We start from the raw sequence: 25865 nt of genomic DNA on the forward strand, positions 1-25865 counted from the left end.
TCAGGCGAGAGTGTGCGATCGAGTGTGAACAGGGGAGAGACGCGGTGTGCACCCGTTGCTCTCTCCCAGACCAGTGCCAGACAGATATCAAAGCACCCGTCCCGTCTACTGCCGTCCGGGCGCGGAAGTTTAGTCTCATGCGATCAGCGATCATCAATCTCCGTTACATAACATTTGCGTGGGAATATGACCATCTTCCATCCGGAACAGCACGGAGCGGGGCAAGACATTTCGATTTCGAAAATGATGATCCTTTCGGATGTCAGCATAGCCACCTCGTGCTTGTCGTTTTTCGGCTTCTTCTGTCTGAACAAGTCTCTGAATTATGTCTCGCCACCCGCGAAATATGCCGACAAAAATCGACACAAATGGCGCAACGCGATGTGTTCGCTTGTCCACGCCCTGATTGTCGGAATATACGGCACGTACTGGTAAGTGGTTATCTCCCTCGCCTGAGCGGCCCTGCATCTATGCATCTATCACCGTGTACGTGTTGAGGGGTTACTGAGCTGACTGTTAGTATAGTGTTGGTTGTTCTTTTTCAACAGAGGTGGAATGATTTAGTACCTAAGCCAGGACTGCTCTTTCAATGCTTACAGCTATGCTGTCATTCGAAATGCGGCTGACAAAACATGTGTTCATTTGCTTTGTGTTTAACACTAACAGCAGCTCTCTTCAGTCTTATGACGGTATTATTGGCGATAAAATTTACTCGTTTCACATTACATTGAAACGTTCAATTATATGGCAACGGAATAGCAAATGTTGACATCATTCCACTATTTAGTATTACCAATGCAATCATATCATTCGCATGTGATATGTGTGAATGGTTCTGGGGAGTTCAAATACCCCTGGACATACAATAGGACAATTACCCCAGACCCTCCCCCTGACCCTATCCCTAAATGCTAATCCTGAACCTTTAATCCTAACCCTAACCCCAAAATCATAACCCTAATGACTAACCCTTTGCCCTAATCTGTGGCATGTTGAGTTTACTCTAACCTTTAATTCTCACTAACCAGTATTTGGGGGGTGGGAGGAATTAGAAGGTACATAATTGCCCTGTAATATGGTGTGAACACATTCAGCCTACATATTCTTCATGCGAATCATGGGTTGGGTGGAGGTCACCCAGAATGTGACCTGGCCTTTTTTATGATGTCTACAATAGTAGACAAACTACCTCACGCCCACGCTCTGCCGCTCCCTATTCCCCCCCCCCCCCCCCAATATACAAACAGCTCCGCATTGGCAAACAGTAGACATGAAGCATTGAAATGTAATCCAGTACAAGACAAGGAGACATGCAGGAATTGTTCTGTGGCTGTGTTCTTTGCTGTCGGCTATTGTACTTGTGTATTTGGCTGTCGTTTCCCTTTTACGGGAATGAAACGCAAATGAACATGTCGATATCAGTTTGAATGAATGCAGCAATATTATAAGAACACATCAGTGAAAGTTTGTGGAAAATATGACAATCCGTTCAAAAGTTTAAAGGACAAGTTCACCTTCATTAACATAAGGATTGAGAGAATGCAGCAATATTAGTAGAACACATCAGTGAAAGTTTGAGGAAAATTGGACAATCGATGCAAAAGTTATGAATTTTTAAAATTTTTCGCTGGATGAGAAGTCTACGACAGTTCATGTATTTGCATATAAATAGAAAATATTTCAAAGAAAATATAAAGAAAAATCTTGACTTGCCTCTTTTAGAAAACAGGGAGAATGATATTACCCTTACCATACAGGATAAAATCAGTAACAAGTTGAGGGAATGTGTACTTTTTATGAAAAACAGAAATTGGATATTGTGATTAAAAATATATATATATTTCTTTATATCGTTATCCATACATCCCAATCTGTAGTATAGTCTTTTCATCTAGTAATAGCAGCACCAAAACTTTAAACTGATGGTATAGTATTGGTAGAGATGAGGATTAGGCTTTTAACTGTTCATGAGATACCAATAAACCACTTGTGAAATAATGGAGAGCATACCATTCTAAGAGGAATTCAAAGTTTATTTAATGGAACTCGGTTTAGGAATGGCAGAGACATCCAAAAACAAAGTAAAACAAAGGGATGGTGGGACCCACCTTTTATTAGGATTGCTCTGCTTTGGATGTCTCAGCCATTTCAAAACCGATTTTCATGAAATAAATGTTGAATCCCTCTTGGAATTACATGCTCTTTCATATTTCATAAGAGGTTTCTCATTATCTCACACACACACAAAAAAAAAAAATGTTAGAAACCTGAAGTTAGGTCTCAACCAAGACTAGGGCCTATCTCTTTAAAAGTTCATTACTTCTGAATATATCGTTCAGTTTTCCTCAAACTTCCAATGATGTGTTCTACCATTATTATGCATTTACTCAATCCACATGTATTTTCAGGTTTCATTCCCCTATTGTTTGAAATGCAATTTGACTCCATAGTCCCATTGACTTAGACCCCATTTACAGTGCGGGGCTGGGGCGAGCCGCGGCCAAGCCGCGGCCGAGCCCAGCCTCAATTGCGAGGCCGGGCCCCGCAATTTTGTCTGTTTACACTGCCGGGCTCGGCCGCGCTTTTGATTCAAACCTTTCAATATTTTGTCGTAGTGGCGCTCTGCTTGTAAACAAATGCAATTTGGTATTGTCTGGTTTTCAGACCCTTTGCCAAATGAATTCCGTGGCGACGAAGTCGCCGTTCGGGCAAAGGCCTTTGCCGAAGGAAAGAATCCTTTGCAGGACAAAACCACCTTAAACTATACTAGTTTTCGACGTTGAGGGGGTAAATATTCTGAATAGCAAAATATACATGCAGAGGGTTTGGAAGCCAGACTAAAATTGGCCGCGCAATTGGCCGCGCATTTGGCCCAGTTTGCGTTTACACCAAGAAAAGGCCGGGCTCGGCCGCGGCTCGGCCACGGCCGAGACCACCTCCAGAGCGAGGCCAAATGCGAGGCCAATTTTGGCCTCGCATTTGGCCTTTTGCGCGTTTACACTGAAGCGGGGCTGGGCACGGCCGCGGCTGAGCCGCGGCCGAGCCTCGCACTGTAAACGGGGTCTTAGAGGATCAAAGAACCAATGAAGAATAACTTGAACAGAATAGTGGAAGTTTCAAGAAAATCAGAAAATTATCAAATTAAACTAGTCTTGTGGAGGTGATACTCCTGCTTTGTGAAAATATGGAAAAACCTGTAGAGTCCAATAACTTACCTAGTTTATTCTGTTTTCAAGAAATATCTGTATACATTTTACCCTGTGATTCCTTTTGAATGAAATGCTGGACCTGGTATAAGTTCTACCCACATTGCCTTGAACTTTGTAGATAAAGTCATGATTAAAGGGGAAGGCTAGTAACTGATCAGTGGGAATCAGTGGAAATGCTGGGAGATGATTGTTCCAATCCTTGTGGGATTCATTCAAGAGTTCATTGTATATCTATTGTTGTGTGAAAATGATTTGCTTCAGAACGGTCTCATATTCAAGTAATGTGCAGATTAATGCTCCGTCACTGACCAGGGACGCTAACCTGGAAGCATTAAACTGCACATTACTTGAATATGAGACCATTCTGAAGCAAATCATTTTCACACATCAATAGATATACAATGAACTCTTGAATGAATCCCATAAGGATTGGAACAATCATCTCCCAGCATTTCCACTGATTCCCACTGATCAGTTACTAGCCTTCCCCTTTAAACAACAGGCTAGCTTTTGTTGACTAAGAACTTTCTGAAGCTGAGTGATTATTTCAGAGTGATGCATTTGAGATCACTGGAGAAGAGATGAGGGACAATAAATGTGTCATACAGAGTCCCTATTCAAAGTAGGATTAGTCCTCCTGATCCAGATCTCTTTATATTAAATTGACCTTCCTTGACCAAAAGTAGGTTCCCAAGTCAATTATCCAGGCTTCATCCTTCCCTTTGTTGTTGACCACCCAAAGTGTCAATAGCATGCTCAGCGATAGCTGTGTGGCTTCTGAATGTCATTTTGTGATTTCTTAATCTGTCACCTAGTGATCCCAATTGAAGCTTCACCAGAAAGGCAGCAGAGGTGTGAAAGAACCATTCTGTTGTGAGAAAGTCCACTGTACAGCATTATATGAAAGTCAAATATAGAGGGTGGAAGAAGCTTTGATTTTAAATGAGAGCAATATTAGATTATGAAGCAGAAGGGAAGATGTGATGTGTGTGAGTTTTCTTCATTCTGTCTGAAGGCCCTCTGTGCAAATGAAATTTGTAAGATCACAACAGCTCAAGTACATTTTTAACAAACATGGGGGGGGGGGGGGGAGGAACCAGCAGGAATTGATCCTGTCAACAAAAGATGACAAGTAAAAAACCAATGATTTTCAGCAACCCTTGATGGCAATGTCCCCACATTTCTCAATGTTTGTTTTTCATTTTTATAGGTCAAAGCCATATCAGGAAAGAATGATTTTTAGTTTGAAATCTTTTATCAAAGAAATGGATAATCAAAAACATCAGTGATGAATGAAAAGTGGAGACCCCCGAAGGGAAGGCATCTTTAACTTTTATGTGCCATGGTGGAAACCCACCGTGTGCCACGTTATTCTGAGACACCAACATAGGCATGCGTTGAGAAGACATTCTGTTTTTCAAATCTATATAACTTGGATAGATTTATGTTGAATAGTAGAGGAAGTGAGCAAATTTGTAGAGAAAATGCCAAACTTGGCATCGATGTAAATTCTTTGACAAATATGTAGTTGCTTTTCTTTCAAATGCGCAGTAGCTACATTTATCATAAATATGATATGACTTTTGCGCACAAAGCAGTGACAGAAACTTAGAATTTACAGGCATATCCAGTATGAAACACTGCTTGTTAGTCAATCACCACATAAAATGCAAGCTATAGACGAGATGAACATAATCGTGAGAAACACTTTCATTGTACTGTGGCATTCGGCAATTTATCGATCAGTTTGGGCGGGTTTGTGCGTTTGAGAGGAATAATATGCGAAGTTGGCATGCCGTCGACTGAGTCGGAGGTGCGAACGTGGCACATCAAGAGTTAACCTGTTGAGGATGGTTTGATTTTGCTACAACATGCATTTCCCATAGACACTTGCCTGAGTATACTCGGCAGAGTATACTTGGGACTCATCCTCAATGGGTTAAAAAGAAACATGTTTCTTTCCTGTTTAAAAGCAATCCCTGAGATATGTGTAAAGTGCAGTTTGCTGAGATTTGGTTGATGATGGTTTGTCATTTCTTATTTTTTTTAACCCGAAGACACTCCACAGATCGCATTCAGACGTGCGACCTCCCCCCCCCCCCCCTTGCACCATGTGTGATGGGCCCTGGTCAGTGGTATGATTGATTCTGTATTAGTGGTATAGGCATTCTGTATTATCAGCATTTTCATAGGGGAATGTTAGTGCATCAGTTTGAGTTTTATTCAAATCCAGGTCAAAAGTACTTATATAGTAGCCAGTCATCTGCAAAATAGACAATCTGTGACGAAAATGTAGCCTTGATTGAGGCCAGTGAGGTACCACTGTCATGCTTTGTGTCCCATGTGTACAATGTAGGGCTGCCAAGTCCATAGCTTCACCCATTTATCATGTTCTCTTCCTCTCACTGTTTGGGTACACACCTGATTGCACACCATTTCATGATAATAAAAGAGCCTGTCTACCACCCTTTTCTTTTCTCACTCACACTCCCTGTTCAGTGCTGGTAGCCCTGTGTATAAATGTTGTTTACAAGCAGGTTGTTTTCATGTGCTGTGAAGACATCTCAGGGGCATTTACCCCCCCCCCCCCCCCCCAAAAAAAAAAAAAAAAAAAAAAGGAAAGAGGAAAAATTTAACAAAGAACAGAAAATAAAACAACCCCCCCCCCCACAACTGAACTAAAATGAAAGAAAAGAATATGTACAAAGAGGTTTACTGCTATTATTTCTCAAATGCTCTACTACCCCATTCTCAGGCCACCGTCATTTCAAGCATCTAGGCTTACGATGTGCATTGTGTTGCATTTTCCCTTCATGAATATTCCTTTCATTTGACATTGATTGTAGTCTTTGTTGATAAGAAATCTGCTAGTTCTGTTTACATCGTATATTCTGGTGTCAGTAATGTTGAAAAATAATCAGCAATGTTATTTTTTAGTGAAATGTTGAAATATGCAAAAATTAAAACCAAACCAAGTCAAACCAACGCGATTGTAATCTGATGAAAAAACTGGCTAGTGCAATTCTAAAACTAAATTCTAGCAGTCATTGAAATTTGTGAGCATGGGGAGTTAGGAAAGAAGCTTAATGAGACATTCATATCAGCAAGTCTCATCCATGCTCTTCACAAATCTTCACATCAGATCAATTATCCTTTGCTATCGAATACTTTAAATTGGTAATATGCAAAATTGTGTGTATTTCATGTTTTAGTTCAGCAAAACAATTTGAAAGAAAATACATATATTGTTTTCGTGGAAATGCTTTCATTAATCCTATCTTATGTTACTGTTTTCCCCCAAGTCTGTTAATTCTCTAGGAGAAATATATGAAATTACGTCATATTTGCTTTATGCCATGAATTTGAAGAAAAAAACTACATGTAATGTTCTCACATATTCTTTTGTTCATAGTATTCATTCTTTCATTCACTCTGTAATTAACTGATTATTTCTTATTAAATCTATCATGTTGCTTGTTTCATCTCTTTCCATGATCTAGCTTCTTTTCCAACCCAGAATTACAAGAAGACTTGGTCAATGGCTACACCCTGGGTTCTGAGGTCATCATAGCTCTTTCTGGCGGTGAGTATTCCTATTCAAACATTCTAAGAGATGCCAAACAAGGTTTACCGCATTTCCTGTCATGGACTAACTAGGCCATGAGAGGAAGTCTGTTTGTTACTATGAACGTTGACCGTGACGATACTGTCACATGTTCATATTTCCGCCAGGAATGTCATGTGTTTGAAGTTTGAAGCTGATTGTACAATATTATCGTACAAGTAGTTTGCATTTTGCTCAACCCTTTCAGCACTTCAGGAGTTTTTGTGCAGTGTGAACTTCTACTGTTTATCATATCAACATTAGCACAAATTTTGGGCAAAAGAAATAGGTCAGCCCATGAAAAAGTTCATGTATGTTCCACAGTAGCCTCAGTCAAGTTAGAATGTGGAAATAGTTGTTTCCAGATTCACCAGTAACGGATTAATTGTGTAAGGGGAATTATGGACTAAAAGTTATTCTGAAAAGAAAAGAAAAAATGACAAGCATAACAGTGAAAGTTTGATCAAAATCAGAGTAAGAGTTAGGAAGTTGTGAAATTTTAAAGATTTGCACATTTCTGCAAAACAGTTCTTGAACAGTTGATATGAACATAATATGCAAATAGTGAGCTGACAATATAATCACCTCCCAGTTTTCCATTAATCATCTACAAAAAAAAAAAAAAGGTGACAAAAGTGCAATTCTTGAACTAAAAAGTTTAGAACATATGTTATTCCAGGATGAATAACTCCAAACTAATGTAAAGTCAGATATATTAGGATTTAAGACTGGGGTGTAATTGCTTTTCAACAAAAAGTAGGAAATTTCAAGATTTTATGTACAAACTATAAATGCATGTATGGCAAGTTGTGACTCAATGACATCATCATCATAAATCATGACTCTATCCTTTGCTAAAGTGTTGTGGTTTTCATGTCCTTGATATTTTGTGGACACAATACCTTCACAAAAGAAAGATGTAATAACTACTCGTTTGAAACTTATATCTTCACAAAATTGTTTAAATGTTGCTGTCCCCCCCCCCCATATGAGATGACCAGTCAGTTGTATTATAGGCTTTTAATTATTGAATGACAATGTTCACAGCTGATGATGAAGGTTGTAGCACACATTTTTTGTTTGTTTGTTTGTTTGTTTGTTTGTACAGAATAATTTCGTTGGCTGTGTAATGTATGCACCAGAAGTATACATGCACATTCAACTGTTTGTATAATTCCCATGGGCAATACAGAACTTGACTGTGCCAAATCTTGCATTTCAATTTTCCTGTTGGCCTTGGAACAAGACTTGCACTGTATATAATCAGCACTGACCATTTGATCATCATAATTATTACACCCTCTACACTAGCCAAGCAGAGCCAAGGTTACAGAGTATATACATGAATATTCATTGTATTGGAGAGGGAGAAAATTCAGTTTTTTCTCCAAGTTGCACAATTGTATCATTTGAACAGATATGATAACCTAAAGAATACTGATCATGGTAAACATGACATACACTGTTCAAGGTCTACACAAAATACTTCTGTGTAGTAGAGCAAATAATGCCTGAGTTCTCCTGTGCAGTGATCAAGGATCATTCAAACAAGTGGAAGGAGGAAAAAATCAGAATTTTAAAGATGCATCTTGGACAGAGTAGGAATTTAAATGAAGCAAAAAGATGATGTAATTTATCCCAACTCTTTGAGTCGCTATTGCATACAAGTTTCACAATATTGATTCAAAGCAGATGTGCATGTAAACTGTAGATTTGCTAAGTGTTGATGTTATCTCAAGTTAGCGGTTCAAGGATTAACTCCTCAGTATCAAAGTTACCAAGAATTTGTTTGCAGTCCTTAATCTCTGATAGGTGTAATTGGTGTAGATTACAATTGTTTAGTACACTAAGTGACATTTCTGTGATAAAGAAGTTAAGGAGAGACTCCAACTGTCCTGCTTAAGGTGGGAGATTCCCGCTTTGAGGCCATTTTCTCAAAGCCTCTCACTCGCCCACACAAGATGTATTTTCTCCCACCCAACATAAAATTGTTATTATGGCCCGAATTCACGAAGGTGGTACAATTGAAACCATGGTTTAAACCATGGACAAAGACCATAGCTCTGCATGGGGCGCCAAGTGTGGCATGATCTATTTAGTTACAAAATCAGTCATTTCGTCGACGTAATGTTCATTTCGTTACGAAATGTTAACATGACAAAATGACTGATTCCGTAACGAAATAGGCCATGCGACATGTGGTGCCTCATACAAAACTACGGTCTTTGTCTACGGTTTAAACCATGGTTTCAATTGTACCACCTTCGTGAATTCGGGCCTTATGTATCAAAATATGTCTTAAGTTAGCACCAGAGTGCATAGATACAACCATAGAGCTTCCGCGGCCCTTCAGCGGGCCCTGCACCCTGGCCACATTGGAGTCCCTAAAGTTGTAGACTTGGCAAATGTACAGATTTTCAAAATTATTCTGCACTTTTAATCACGTCAGCCAGGTAAGTTTCTTTGTAGTCCCTTTCAATTTATTTGAAGGAAATTCCAAATGATGGAAGATGAATTTTGGGCCCTTCCAAGTACTATATTTTGGATTTGATAATGTTGCTTTGTTGTAAGAAATGTCTTTCCTTAATACTCCATCCTCTGTTTCAAAAAGTATTGAATATTGTGAGTGATGTAATAACTGAATAAATAGAATGAAAGGAAATAGTCTTTGAAAATCAAAGTTGCAAAATTTGATTTAATAAATATAGAAATATCCCACAATACTAGCTATCTCCAGTGCAGAGAGGCAGCATGCAAAAGATGCCCTTTTGTCAATTGATCGGATAGATGAAATTGCGAAATATAAAGAATGTTTTGTGTACAAAATACATCTATAGGCTATGTTCAAGCAAGAAAAATGCTGAATGAAAGATACATTGTACCAATATCATAATAATTATAAAGTTTCTCTGGGCACTTCTAAAGGATAATTCTTGTAGCATTGATAGTTTGAATATAATGATGCTCAAGTTGATATCAGATGGAATGCTGAGACACAGACTTGTAATCTGCATTCGACCAAAACTGCAGTGTAACGGAGTGTACTGTATGTACCCTTTAAATGTGGGTCAGCAATGCATGTTTGATTATGAGTGTATCCCAGTCACTTTGTTTTGGGCATCACAACACACGCTTGATGTGAAACGAGATTGGTTGCAGTGTGCTCATTATTGTTTGATTTCTGTCAATTGGGGGTTCAAGATATTTGTGGGTGTGATCCTTGAGTATTGGTTTCTGTTTCTTGTTTGCTTCCAAATATTAGATATCATGTTTTAAAGTCCCCCTCATTTATCAAAGCTCTAGATTATCTGTACAAAGTTTAATAATGAGAATCTCTGTTTGTAGCTTGCAATGATGTTTGAGTGACTCTTGAATTCAATATGAACTTACTGAAGCTGGTTGGGATATAAACAGTAAAAAATATTTGCACCAAGTTTACAGTTACTGGTGTTAGCTGCAACCCAAGCAAAGTGTCAGTTTTGTTTATTGTGTTAAGTGGAAAAAGTTAAAAAATTTGCATCTAAGGAGGGTGCAGTTTTAAACACTTTAACAACACACAACTCTGATTTATTCTTCTGTTAATGGGATTGACTTTACATTTCCTGTCTGTTTCAACATTAGGTGACATTTCATTTATTAAATACTGATGAATTGACAAGCAGAATATTCCTGACATTACGTTAAAATTCAGAATGAATCTTTAGATTCCTTGCAGAGAGGCGGTGGCTTCAAACTCTGATCATCAAAGGCACAAATGCTCTGCCAGAATTCCTTTACATCCATCCATAGAAATTTATTGTACAGAGCTCACTGTTTTAATAGCCAGTTGGAAATACAGGGCTTGAACCTCCTTAATGATATCGAGACTCCATATAATTTTCATGCTGAACATTGCAACCTGATATCATTGCTCAATGAAAGCAGTACCAAGGTAAGAGCCTCATTTGAATTCAAATACGTTGTATGTCAGCACTGAAATATGATCATCTGATAGTTCACTGTAATATTTGAAGTACCAGCATGATGTGCAAAATCCCTTTTGTCTACGATTCAATTCAACAGTCGGCATTGAAAGTTTCTGTGACTATTTGATGTACAGTACATTATTCTACTTTATTTTTTCCCCAATATTGACAATGACCGCATTCCTCCCTATGTGGTCTCTATATGAACAAAAGCAGATGTGATATAATGAAAATATGTCTGGTAAATATCAAGAGTATTAGGGAACAGATGTTCGAATGAATGAGTAACAGAACTATTTTACAAATCACTGAAGTAATGCATCTACTGAGAGGAACCAGTGTACACAACCTACTTGTACACGGGTCGAGTATCTAGTTAATCATTGCAGGTGTATGTACAAGTACTTAACAGTGATGTGACGTAAAGATAACAAGATCATGTTTGGGCGGGAGAGGCAAACTTCAATGATGTGAATGGTGAATGGTGTGTGACCATCAAGCTACACTGTGCATGGTTATATCCATGTATGAATGGGGCAGACTAATTTGCAAGAACCTTTCAACAAGGAAGGGTGCATGCAATCTTTATATCTACAGTGTAACTAACCAGCTAATCTGTATTTCTTTCAGTAGCCAAGCATTACACTGTAAGAACATAAAAATTAATTTGTTGTTGCACTGATGGCTCACAGTTTGAAGTCATAAATATCAGAAAGTGGAAACTTTCAAATTTTTTTTTCATCTTTCAAGCATTGAGCCAATTTTAATGACCTTGTTTGTTTTTGCAAATTATAATTTTTTTTTTAAATTAAATATTTCCAAATCTGTTTGTTGGTCATTGTTTTCATATTTTCTAATAGAGCATTGACATTTGCAGCATTGCAACATTCCATGTTTACAGTCCCTTTTACCTCTTTGGAAGTACTCAAACAAATCTTTGCATTCAATTAGTACAGATGAAGGAAGCTCTATCATGTTAAAATCCCAAAGCATAAAGTGTACTAACCCAAACAAATAACGCAAAAAAAAAAAAAAAAAAAAAAAAAACCTTTCATGGTTGTATCTTAGTGTGACCTCCAGTAGTTAGGGTATACTTATAAACTCTCATGTTACGAAACTTGTATGATCTAAATGTTATACCACATTGATACAGTATGTCGTTGTTGAATTGTATGTACACATAAATTTTAACCTGTTGAGGACGAGTCCCGAGTGTACTTGGGCAGGTGTCTGTGGGAAATGTATGTTGCAGCAAAATCAGTCCATCCTCAATGGGTTGAAGAAAAGAAGCAAACAATGTTTCTGAAGCCATGTCTTAATGATGTTGTGCCCTGTCAAGTGTATGGTTATAACGTTCATGCCTTTCCTCAACCCCACCCCCCCCCCCAACACACACACACATACACACACCAGCACACACACTCAACAGATGAATGGAAATAAAAATGAAAAACAAAGGTTTAAATCAAAAAGATAGTGAAAGTGCATTTCAGGCCATTTGACTGGTTATTTCTTTCAGATTTCATCCTTTCAAGTTTATGACTAAACTTAGGCTATCAGTCAAGCGCTACGTTCTGTTATTAATGCCTTTGCTGTAATACAACCTGCATGTCCTTCGATGGCAAGTATCCTATTTACTTGCTATATCAGCTGTCACCTTGTTCCCTGAGAATATTTGTATGATATTCATATACATAAATGTGTATAAATTGATCAGTCTGATGCTAGGTCACAATCTCTGGTTGTGCTAGCTGAGAAGGTGTTTTGAAGATAGAGGCTGTATGGGTCCCTCTGCTAATGGAGATGATTGATTGAAGCAACTGCATTTTATCAACAAAAAAAAATGAGATTAAGATTCCATGTTTACAAAGTGACAGGTTTGATCAAACTCCAGTTGGAATGAGTGCTGATTTTATACACAAGAGTTTTGCTGCAGAGAAAACAAAATCATCTTCAAGTGATGAAGAGTAAAAAGAATGAAAGAGATTTGAACAATAACTTCCAGCTGTGTGTCAATACTATGCTAGCATGAAATCCTGCTGGAATGGAAGATATAAAATATGGTTATGTAAGAGAGAAATTGTGTCATAAACCACCTTTTCTTTTTTGTTTCTTATCTTGCAAAGAATTTAACCTGTCTGTGAGAATTTTGAAATCCCTATAATAATAGACTTTGGCTAGGACCAATCATGTGCCCATCTACAGGCAAAGTGTCTAGATGAATGATATTGCATTTTTGACAGGTAGTAAAAAGAGGCAGCAGAATCATTGTTAAGAAATGTTGTGTATTTAACCCATTTCGTATGGGAACCTGGTGACCTGTGTATTGAGTCTATGGGCATTTCAGAATTCAGTATGGAATGGGTTAAAAAGTTCTCATAAGGCATGGTCAGACTGGCAAAAGATTGCGAAGTTTAAGATCGCGATCTTTAAGATCTCAAAGTTTTGCCAGTGTGACCGCAAACTTCCTGCGAAACTTCCCGCGAAACTTCTCGATCTGTTTGCGGGCGGTGCCTCCGAAGTGCGAGGCCATTGTCATGTACAGATGTGCATTGTTACGTCACAATCACTAGCCATCGGACGGCGCACTCTTGCTTGCGCGCGTACCAATGGCCAAAACTTCGCGATCTTAAACTTCTCGATCTGTTGCCAGTCTGACCGCGCCTAGTGTGTGCTTTGATATGCATATAACCATGCTGTTTCCAAACTTTGTCCCTTTTTAAATTGAGTTTTGCTTCTTTGATTGCATGTTTCAAGTGCTTTTTCTTCTTTACTAGAAAAATCAACTTTTCTCTGTACATTAAAGGGAAAAGTGATCTGTAACAACAAGTTATGTACATATTATGTGCTAAAACAGCCATCGGATCTTCTGTTTAATATGTTTCCTTTGTGTGATTCCACCCCAGGCTACTTTATGTACGACACACTCGACCTGATGTCCAATAACACCTTCTCTACCTCTTGGCCTCTCTACACTCACCATCTGGTGGTAAGATGACCCAAGTTTCAAAATTTTATTTTTTATTACTTTTGTGACTAATTTTGACAAATTGAAAACTATAAGATTAATGACATTTTGTGTATGACATACTAGACCTCAAATCAAGTTACCATCAAAGTGGTAAATAACAACATATCTATCTTGTGGCCTCTCCACACCCACCATCTGTTGGTAAGATGACCAACATTTCAAACTAATTTTGTTTTGGTTTGTTTAATGACTTTTGTGACTAATTTTTGACAGATTAAGAACAACAAGGGAAAGATCCATAGAAACATGGTATATTACAGAGGTGGTTTGATACAAATATACTGCATCAAACTTATAGGAGTACATCATGAGCTGAATGTCAGTAGCATGTGCATGCCCAACTTTGAAATTTTGATTGTCAAGACTGATAATTGGTAAGACTGGATCTGCCAGTACAGGGGTTAATGAATTGATCCATTTGCTTTGAGGAAGTTGAGGGTTTTGATTTTGTGTTCTCAAACATATCTCGAGGACTGTGAGTTTTATAGACATAATTTATTATCTAAAGCACTTCTAGATCCTAACAAATGCCGTGTTGACCATGAGGTGTCGTCTAGCTGTAACACACCAACATCCATATTGAGAAAAGATGATGAAATGATCCTGGTTGTATTTTAAAAAAACATTTGTTAAACTTGTAGTCAGAGTTTTGAATCACATTATGTAAGAAACTGGAAATGTCCATACTGCTTGAAAGTAATGTTGAGTGATATGATTTATATCTGTCTGTCTGTCTGTCTCTCTCTGGCATTTCTGCAGGTTCTTTTCCTGTGCTTCACCATCCTCTCCCTACGGCAGCTCTACGCCACCATCAACATCGCCATGATCCTGGAGCTGAACTCCATCTTCCTGCATGCTCGCCAGCTCCTCCTCATGTACGGCTACTCCAAGCAGGACATCGTCTACCGCATCAACGCCGCCCTCAACGTCCTCACCTACGTGGTGTGCCGCTCGGGCTCCATGGGGTTCCTCTGCGTCTGGGTCATCGTCACCTCGCAGGACGTGCCGCCGATCATCCGCAAGACCGGCCCCTTCACCCTCGGCGCCATCTTCGTCATCAACCAGATCCTCTTCTACCGCCTCATCCTCAGCGACTACCTCCGCAAGAGCGCGACCCCCAGGCACGACGTCGACATCATGGATTCGTAGCAGCGGGTCGCCGTCAACAGGCGTATACTACACTGCATGGCTGAATAACATATTTATCCAATGTTGGTATCCACTATGCTTCCAATCAATTCTTCATGTATGTGATATAATTCAGCTTTGACTTACAACTCTTCTGTTTCTCCCTCAATCTGGAAAGTATGCAGAGCATTTAATTCTATAGAAAGGAAAATTAAAGTTAGCCCAAATTTTCATTATGCACAGACCGGGTGCCCATTTCATAAAGGAGCGTACAATGAAACATGTTGCTGAGATCACAGTCACTATGGTAGTGTCTCAAAAACTAACATCTGATTGGTTGCTGCATGGCTGTTGCCATGGAAACAGTAGTTGTAAAGAGTTTTAAGAAATGGTGCCCAGGTGCTCGTGTCCAGTTGTGACCCATACTGTAGACCCTGCTGAAGAGTAAACTAACAAAAAAAAAAGTGAATTGATTAGTCTCCTTTCGCCAAATTAACATTATACCATCTATGCAGTGGCACTAGTATTCAACAACTTTGAGCCAGTTACAAGGGATAAAAGAATTTGGATCAGGAAAGGGCTTTGCCACAACATTAGGTGTCTTAGAGGTCACCAAATCCTACAGATGATCACTAAGGTCAAATCAGGGTGCGGGTTCAGTACTCTAGATGCTGTTTGACAAGAAGTAAAGAATACATCAATTTTATTTATTTATTATAACATGTGACAGAAAAGCCTAGTATGCAACTAAAGCATTTGTTCTGTGGGACAATGTGTAATGCTACAATTCTATGAAATTCATTACAGATATTCGACACAATTACACTCTTAAAAAAAAGCAGCATATTTTACAGTAAAAACATACAGGTATGTTGAGCATTTCTGCAAAAACGAACTCATGACTGATCTATTTGAATTAAAATGTAAGAGAATAGACCTCTTAAGCAAAGGTTTGCAGTGAAGGGTAAAAATTATCAGACTTTTGGGAATTATTATGTAACTTATCACCCCCTTTCCCTACTCTGCCACCTGCATGATGAATTCTTTCTGCATATCATGTGTGCTTTCTGACAGAGTGGAGTTAAAAGAAAAAAGCAGAAATGGCCTTTTCCTGCATGTAGCCTACATTGCACTGTGGCCATGAACTAATTGATAATGTTAGCAACAAGATGCTACATCCCAGTATCAAACTAAGTTGTAACCTGTGGTCATGTCATTACAGGCTTTGCGCACCTTATGGCAAGATCTCTAGTGCCAGGCTTGCAGTATTGCATATGAGCTGTGGGTGGACAGGCAAAGAATGGTAATGTGTGTGTGTGTGGGCATGTGTTGAATGACTTTCACGTCCTCACTGGTGACCATTCATATACTAGCAAGTTTCTAGGGAGGAGCTGTATAGATGTGTATTGTCATTTCCCAAGATAGTATCATAATGTGGGCTTGAATCCATGACCTACCTATAACAGTGAATCATCAATGAAGGCTATGAGCAACTAGACCTGTGTTGTTTTGCATGGTCATGAACACAAGCTAAGTTTATTGACAAATTGTGCATGAAGAAAAAAAAAAAACACCCACCCAAACAAACAAACCTCTTTATCGTGCCAAATACATATTTTGTATGGAATATAACCAAGGCCTGGTCCTTCAGGATATGAACCAACAGCTATGAAAGCATTACGATGCTGGAGCTGTGGTAGTGGCCGTTGTATGTCATCCAGCCGAGTCACATTCATATCAGGAAAATATCTGTGTGATGTCCTTCCCTGTTAAGAAAAAAAAAAAAGAAAGCTCTACAGAATTAAGTCGCAATTGTTTGTATTTTGGTCTTCCATTCTTCAATAGACAGGAAAAATTGATCCAAAAACGTAAGATCAATGATAGCAGAAGAATTTGCTCGGCAGTTAGACAGAAACATAGAGTGCCATATTTGTTGGTGATAAGGTCACAGCATCATAGAAGCTGCATCTCAATTTTGTAATTAAAAGAACATAATTTGGATGTGGTAATGTAAAGACTGCACCCCAAATTTACTTTGATCTCTATTTAAAATAGCATCTAGCCATATCATCACAAATATGGTGTTTGAAATAGAAAAATGTCCCATTAGTGAATGTGTATCAATAGCCAGAAAAGAGATATACCCAGGGAAATATAAAGCTTTGTGTATACTCATCTACACATAGTATAGTCACACACTCTTCCAAAATGCCTTGCCTGATGTCCCTGTGGTCTATATCTCAACTAAATGTAGCTTTTCTCATTTTCATCTGGTGCATATTAGGGTACTGTGCAGTGTGTGTGTGTGTGTGTGTGTGTGTGTGTGTGTGTGTGTGTGTGTGTAACCATGAGTTTGTGTTTATGAATATGTGATGTTTTATGTAACTGAGACAATTCAAAAGTATGCTGTATTTCAGTCAAAGTACAAGTGCATGATATTCCTTGTGAGTTCACTGCAAGTTTATAATGTGCACTATAGAAATATAATTGTTTACACAGTTCTTTCATTATACCTATAAAGGGGCATGCCTGCCAAAATTGATAGATGTTTATATAGGGACAGAGACTTCAGCCATATTTAGCACAGAGTGAAGTTAGTTCAATAGTTAAACTCTTTTTATCAGGTTGTGTAATAGACGATAGTGATATTTTCTTGCCTAGAAAAGTTCATAATGAGGGAAGTTACTTTTATTGGTGTAATGAGTGACATTACATTCACTAAAGTTACAGAGAAAATGAACACTACATAAAATAAGTGTAGTATAAGAGGAGATGGAAAAATGTTTGTAAGGACTTGAGAATATGGAAGTAAGAAATAGAGAGGAAACAGACATGTGATGCAGGGAGTTAGAGGAACATGTATAACATTTTATGTAGTCGTATAATTGCCAGTAATTATTCAAAGAAAAATGAACCTTTCTTGTTTAGCCCCTTGCCGTTATAAAAGAGTCTCTGCGTACTTCAGCCTCTCAGAAGAATCAGAGCATTGACAGCAGGTTGACATAGTGAATAAGATCTGCTAGTATGTTATGTACAGAGCTGTTGACTATGAATCCATTAAAAAAAAGACGACAAAACAAAACAAACAGACAAACAAACAGAGATGTACGCATGCATCAATGATGGTGCACTTAGTCCATTGTTGCCATCTCTTTTCCTGTTCAACTGTTACTTTACCCTTTCCCTGCAAATTGTACTAAAACTGTAGAATTTTGAGAAATCTGATGCTGTGTTCACTTTATGTAACTACTAAAGAGATAGCTTCTTTTCTTTTCTTTTTTTTGTTGTATATGGGCCTTCTCTGGAAATGAGTGTTTCTAAATCATGGTGCTACTGCTACTCCTTGATCTCATTTTTTTTTCCTGCAGATTCTACGAAAACTGCAAAAATGTTTAAAATCTCAAGATGTCATGCTTTACCTTGAACAACTTTGAAAGATACATTTTTATTTATTTATTTTTTTTTTTTTTTTGTGTGTGTGTGTGGGTCTTCCCTATAACATGTTAACATGTTTCCAAATCATGGTGCTACCTGCTATTGAAGGATAATCACTCCTTGATCTTTGACTGGAAAGGATATCTTAACTGTGTTCCTTTCCAATTCAATCAGGAAATCAATACAAAATCCCATTTACGGTATACTTTATCTCCAAAACAGACTGTATTTTTTTTGTACATTTAAGAATATCAATATAATGCTAACATTTTGAATGTTCCAGAGAGTCAATGACACAATTTCAAATTAATTACTTGAATAGCCTGTTTAGTCTTAACTGTCTGATTAAGAATGAAATTCCATTTGCAATATCACAATCTTTATTATGTCTTAATGCATAGTTTGCGTAATATATACATACAGTATATGCACTATATCAATAATGCATTCCTGTCTCTATGGCCTGAAATATTTAGGTCTGAAAAGTTCTGTGATAATATAAATGAATTATTTTTTTTTTCTTCCAATATAGATAATGAATGTGATTCTTGAAAATTTAAATACCACAAGGATTTCTTATCAACAGACCAATAATATAAAGTAAACATCAGATGTATTTGCTTTGGTGATTACAACATTACAGATGCATACATTGTACATTACTGCCAATTATTGTTGCACTAAAGTTGATTAAAGTAAATTGTACTTACAGGTACAGTCAAACAAAGTGAAAATCATCTGCTCACCTGTCCATATGCAAAAGAGATGAACAGTGAATATCAGAGGTGATATATTTTTAGTCACAGGATTACCATGGTTATGTTTAGGTGTCCCTTTCCAGAAACCTTGAATAATGTAATGATACTTAAGATATCAAGATTTTGTTTTAGCTCATTTGATCTTGTTTTAATTATTACTGACAATGCACAGTTTATATGTCACTTCTTAAATCTTCTTAAATGCCAACTTTTACATGTTTTTATATACACTCATAATTTTCTTTTTGATAATGATTCTTCCAAACACTAGAGTAGAATATGTACCAGAAATTTCATATCAGGTTTGTTTTCCATGACAATGTCAGCCAGTAATGGGGAAATTGAGTGCCAAAGAAGGGAAATAGTTCATTTTCTTTCTATTTTTTTAATCTATTTTTTGGTTATATCCTTCACTCTTGAAGGCAAATGGTTTAGACTTGCAGTATTCTGTTCCAGTACTGATGAATGGCAGTTCTAGGATTTAAAGGTAGGGAATCCCATTTGCATGCCTTAAATGAAGAGTTCTATAAATACAGTGGTATGTTGAAGAGAGTATCATTTTAGAAACTCCCATAAAGTATTGAAAGTGGAAGGTAACATTTAGTACATTTTTTTGCCCGTTAGATTTTGAATTGAATTGTTTTCGGGGCTCACCGTAAATTCCAGTACATTACTAGGCTACCTTTGCAGACCCATGTACTGCATGTGTGTCCATCATGTATATTTTGTGAAGAAAGTTCATCAACACTTACAAACATTTCTATGTACATTCTTGCCACACACTCTATATGTTATTACATCAGCTCTTGTACTTTTAGATTTGTGTTTATAGATCACAAATACAGAAGAATGCAACAAAAAGGCGTAAGTGTGGCTGACTGACAGAACTACTGAGTAGTTGAGTTTTGTGCATTATTCAAATTTTAGATAACTGTTGACTTCCAAATTTCTAAGCAGTGGCCTAAGCAAGTCCCCTGAGGTTCATATTTAATGTTTTGCTGCATTTTGGGAGGTCAGTAAAAGGTATCCCCTACCTTTAAAGAGTGTCTTCTTTGTTAAAGTGGGCCAGTGGTCTTGTGCCATTGTCTCCTAGGTATAATATTTTGTAGAAGTTCTAATAACGAGACAGTATTTGCACTTTAAAAGTATCTTTATGATGGAATTTGAAACATGATAATGCTAATCACTTTCTTGTGTAAGATCAGAGAATATCTTGTGTTGCCATGATAGGGTATGAAATCAGATATACACTCATAATTTGAGTTATTAAATCATATGTTAATATGCATGTATTATGTGAGGGATCATGTAATTATGTACACACCAACATTGTCTGTTGGTAAGGGTAGGACCCTAGTGACAAAATGTTTACATTTGTTATGCTATAGGGAGAATTTGAAAAAAAGTTGATTGGCTGGAATATGTTTCTGATAACTACTCAGCTGTAAGCACTCACAGATTTATCATGTGTTGCCACCTTCTCTGTTACCTTTGAACCTGCAATTAGTTATAACCCATGCCTTCAAAATCCCCCAGCTGCCTTGAAATGGGGGAAAAGGAAATTACAAACACTGAACCTTGAATGTGGGTTATAACCCCCACATGTTGATATCCATGACTACCAGTCAGTGCTTGTCTTAAAACCTGATATTTTTGTGTCTTTCTGTGCTAAATATGTTTACTGATTGTTTTGTTTTGTTTTCAAAATCATTGACAAAACCTTGAAATGCATAAAATGTCTTTGAAAAAGCCAAATATTTTTTCAAACATTCAAATTCTAAATTTTGGGTTAAATAATGTACAAAATAGCACAGTGTCATGATGATTATAGGTATCTACATTTATGAAATTATATAAAGTTAGCAGTCTGCACCAAGGGGAATAGACAATGGAATTGTCATTGCTTTATGCAAAAAATTTGAGTGCCCACGAATTGACCTTTGACCTTGAATGTGATATGTCACAGAACTTTCAAATTTGCTGTGGAATATTGTGTCCAACTAAGAAGGAACCTATGTATTACATGTCATAAAAAGAAATTATAGCCGAATTCATTCTGTTCTGAACTGGCTATATTATTTCATGTTTACAACAAGCAAACAACATGCAGGGTGTGATCTTTCATATTTTTCCATTTTTGTGGATCTGGAACTTTGTTCCATTATTATCCTCTGTGTGTGCATGCTTTCATTTACTGTCAAAGGATGTGTTTGCCTTTGTTGCTGTGTATTTTATTTTTTATACGAGGGTTTGCATTGGCAGTGGTTTCATACAGAGTACAAAGATGTGTGAGTTTAATTATTGTATGTTGAGATAAAGAAGTATGCTCAAAAGTTACATGGTGGTCATATATCATTGATTTTACAGCATGATGCCATTCAAAATGTAGATACTTTTTTTAGCTAAGTTATGAAATGGGGCCTAGAAGTTTCATTGGTTACTGCCATGTGTTTTGTCCTACACAGTGTAGATCAGGCAGACCAAGCATTATTCAGTCATATTGTCAAATTGTTTCGGGAAAGATATTTTGCGTGAATTACACACCTAGTCAGTATACATTTCTAATCTTCCCATTTTGTACGTACTGAGGCAATTAATGCCTGCAAAAGCGGTGTAGCCAACACTTTTGTATTGTGATAGAGTGCTTTTGATGGAAAATATTGTCGTATATTTCAAGAACAGCAGTCAAATTTTGAGTATTCTCATGCCCTAAAATGTAGAGTAGCGATAAATGGATATTTGTGAATCAGACAAATAGTTCAGAAACATGTAACCATTTAAATAATGTCAGTCTTAATTTGATATGCTGTTCAGTTAGCAACTCAGGGGTTGGCAAGGTCATAATACTAAACTGCTATGTATGTTTTTTTTTAAAAAAGTGTTAAAAAGCTGGTTTTGGTAAGAGACAGCAAAGATGGCTGATTTTTGGAGGAAGTTTTCACTTCATTCAGAACAGAGGAAGTGAAGTCCTTTCTACAAATTTGAGAAAATGATCTACAGTGCACTCCCGTTATAACGAAATGCTCGGGACCGGCAGTTTTCTTTCATTATAACGAAATTTCGTTATAACCGAACAATACAATATATAACGAAAACAAGGAAACCATGCATATATATCATATTCTGTTTGGTGAATCCTTAGCATACACTGGAAAGCTATGTAAAATGTGCCTTGGGATTATTGTGTTACTATATTAAACGCTCCCTTCAGAAACTGTGCGTGACACAAGGAGCGAACACGTAGTGATGTGAAGCATTCGCCCATGCAGAGACGCTGTAAATGCTTGTTCTGCTACGTATTTTCGAAAGCAATTCGTATTTCGTTATAACGGAGCACATTTCTCTTGTTTTTCTTTGTCTGTGGCGCTCGGAAAAGACTTCGTTATAACGGAAATTTCGCTATAACCGTGTTCGTTATAAGCGAATTTTGTACCATAAACTTTAATGGTAATAATTTTTGGGACCAGAAGTTTTACTTCGTTATAACGAAATTTCGTTATAACCGTGTTCGTTGTAACGGGAGTGCACTGTATTTCCTGTAATTGTGCCGACATGGCAAATGGGGAAACTCCACACAAGTGATTACATGGTCAGTATACCAGCACATTTTAGGTCCAAGATTTGTGGTTTCCTGATGTTACAATGTTCATTTTTCTCAGTTTTGCTTCAGCTTGCTTCAGCTCTCTGTTGCCCTGATTGCACATTAGAAAAGCATTATAATCTGTTGTTGTTGTTTTTTTATGATGGACTCCAGGGAGTTACATTTATTCACAAGTCCTATTTTTATTTTGTTTGAGTCTAAAACATGACATAATATCACCTTGGTTTGTGGACTCTACCGGTAGAAAACTCAAGCAGGTACATTCTTTGACCAGATCTAGAAATTTCAGTTTTCTGCATTCAGAGATGCTGATATACAGGTGAAATGTTTTTGCAGAATGTTAAAGAATTTAGATTTGTGACATGCATGCAGAAATTAAGACAGACAGATTGGACCAATTAACATACAGTCTGTAATTTAATTTGAGTGATGGTGACAGATGGAGCCATATCTGTCTTTTTTTTTTCTTTTTGCCTTCTTTGTTTTTTAATGCTAAAAACTTTCTGTTCTTGAGCTTCCATGAGTCATTTTATGCACAAGATATCTTTATAAGCAGATAATGTAAGTGATGCTATGCAGTGTATGATTTTGCCTTTATCAGTGTCATGATTTGGATGTGTATCAGGGTCATTTTTTCACTTTTCAGTGATAGGGAATTTGTTGTGATATTCCATTGGCATTTTTTTTTCTCTATGAAATTTGCTTCTAGAAAAGGGCAGTATAGGTTTGACTAGAATTTGTGTGGGATATGAGAAGTCTGCATTTTGTTTTTCTCGTAGAGAGTCTGTTTGCAGTTATTGAATGATCTTGTTTTAGGGCAATGTCTGTACAAATCATTGTTTGTGATAGGTCAGTGGTGGTCATAGTGGATTCAAAGTACAATCTTTGTAGTTATGTGATAAGTTATATCACCTTCTGCCATCTATTTTGTTCATGGATTGACTTCAGGTTCATATATAAATTGGTCATAACAGGGAATGAATAAGTCACGTATTGTGTTTGTTTTCCCCCCTAACATTCTTTTCTTTCCAAGATCTTCCATTTTTCTCAAGGAGACATTATTGTCCACATGTATCTTTTTCTTCTCATTTTGTCTCACCAGAAACAAAGAGTTGCCATTTTATTTTCAAATTGAAAATATCTTGAGTACCTTTGTATGAATTTGTTTCTGTCTGGACAAGTTCTGATCACGGCTTTCTGTTTAATCGTATGATTGTGCTGTTACACATGTATCTACTATGTATCAGAAGCTGCCATCCATGATGAATTTTTTGCTGAAATGACGCTGTATGTGTAAACATGAATGATTTGTAGTAAATTTGCAGGTGATCATATCGCTCTTGTTACAGTACACAGTCATGTAAACACATAATATGCTTTTTACAAAGAATGTTTGGGGACACAGGATAAGTGCTGTAAGTGCACATAGGTCATAAGTCCTTTATAGTATTTTGTGGGAATCAGGAAAGCAGTGCCAGTGATCAACAAAACAAAGTCTTGCTAACATAAATAAAAAAAAAAAAAAAGTCTTGCTTTTTATTTACTGAAGGAAAACTGTTAGTGTTAATATCCAAAGCATTTTTGCATGAATATATGAAACTCTAGCACCTTGAGATGTGGAAATATGCTTTTATAAGTTGGAAGGTAGGGATTAAGACATCTCTTGTGTTGTCTTTTTAGTCCATTTGATTTTTATTCACATCCACTGAACTACTCCAAAGAGTTTTTACTGAGCATCTGGTTGAGTCAAAATTTCTTCCTGCAATACAAAGTGTGATGAGTCCAGATGCTGTTCTAAGGCTAGTGTGGAGATGGAGAGAAGATACACAAATCACTATTTCTGAGAATGTGTACTTTGTCAACAACAACAAAAAGAGAAGAAAATTTGCATGGATCCTTTTTGAAGTGACAATATGTGTGCAATCAAATGCATGTTGCGGAGTATTTTCATAATATCTGATAAATTATTTTGCTTTGTTTTGAACATGTTCATGGTATGCATGGATTGGTGATTTACGTGTCCTAGTTTTGAAAAGGTGAAATTTTGTAATGGATTTCTTGTGACTGTGTTCACTGGAAATTTTTAACATTGCACCCGTGTGAATAATTTTTATGAAAGCAATGATGTTATAACTGGCAGTCTTAGTATTATTACTATAATTGTCATACTCAATCATCATGGAATTTGGACAATATGTGCTGTTGAAGTGGTAAAAAATGCATGATGCAGCTGATTTGCTCTGCACAGAACATTATAAATAGTTTTGTGGTTACATCATTTCTAGGCTTCTGAAGAGATTTTGTTCTTTTATTTTTTTTTTCAAATTTGCATGGATATTTTTCTATTTACTCCAAAAGTGTGTAATATCATGCCTTGGAAATACTTGTGTGCAGTGTATGAGCATTCACAGAGAAAAGTCTCTGTCTGTACAAGAAATGTTTGGGTAATTTATGTGATTTGCTTGTCTGTTGTAGAGAGAGAGAGAGATTAAGTACGAGGTGGATTTCTTGGATTCTTGAGTTAATGATGGCACAGTGTGGTGGCAACCTTGAGAGAGTAGAACAACTCTTCACTTGCAACATACCAGACTGCCCTGATGACCAAGAAAATGATGAGTGAAAGATATTCATGTATGATTTGTTATTAGCTGTAGTTATGGAAGAATCATCATCTTCATTGTCATCATCATCATTTTGTAAACTGTACCATAGTTTTATTGTACAACTGATTGTCTTTTATGTGAGTGATTGTATAATACCATAGTAATGTCAAGCATTGTTGTTTTGAAGCACCTGGTAGCTTGATCCATCCGAGATGGAATTATATTTGTTTGGAATTTTTCCTTTCTGTCCTTTGTCTGCTCTTACATTAGGGTTACTGCAATGCAAATTCTTATTAGATGTGTATTCTTTCTTTTTTACATCCACTTTTGCATGTTTTGCATCCTTGTGATTTCTAGTGACGAATGATGTGGAAAAGGTCTCAGTGAAACGCATGGCATCTTCTTCTCCTCTGTGAATGAAAAATAAAATAAAAAACAAACTGAGTAAAACTTCTGTGCAGCTGTGTCCAATATGTTGCGTGATGTAGCAAGTGGAAGTGAGTGGATGCGATGTAGAGTTTGCCGTGGAAA

General features: G+C 37.1%; 1 protein-coding gene across 1 annotated transcript; it reads left to right on the top strand.

The window, feature by feature from the left end:
* Nucleotides 1-243: 243 nt before the first annotated feature.
* Nucleotides 244-15067, top strand: LOC140227050 (TLC domain-containing protein 2-like). Its single transcript, XM_072307483.1, has 4 exons — nucleotides 244-431; nucleotides 6710-6792; nucleotides 13685-13767; nucleotides 14569-15067. Exons 1-4 carry the CDS (start codon nucleotides 244-246, stop codon nucleotides 14956-14958), a joined length of 744 nt encoding a protein of 247 aa, XP_072163584.1. The 3' UTR covers nucleotides 14959-15067.
* Nucleotides 15068-25865: the final 10798 nt, after the last annotated feature.

Source organism: Diadema setosum, chromosome 4, assembly GCF_964275005.1.
Source record: "Diadema setosum chromosome 4, eeDiaSeto1, whole genome shotgun sequence".
Lineage (NCBI taxonomy): Eukaryota > Metazoa > Echinodermata > Echinoidea > Diadematoida > Diadematidae > Diadema > Diadema setosum.

Excerpts from the sequence above, each read along its gene's own strand:
- LOC140227050 (XM_072307483.1), top strand. The coding sequence starts at position 244 with ATGATGATCCTTTCGGATGTCAGCATAGCCACCTCGTGCTTGTCGTTT. Across the intron at positions 432-6,709 it reads GGAATATACGGCACGTACTG|CTTCTTTTCCAACCCAGAAT; the intron begins GTAAGTGGTTAT and ends TCCATGATCTAG. Across the intron at positions 6,793-13,684 it reads CATCATAGCTCTTTCTGGCG|GCTACTTTATGTACGACACA; the intron begins GTGAGTATTCCT and ends ATTCCACCCCAG.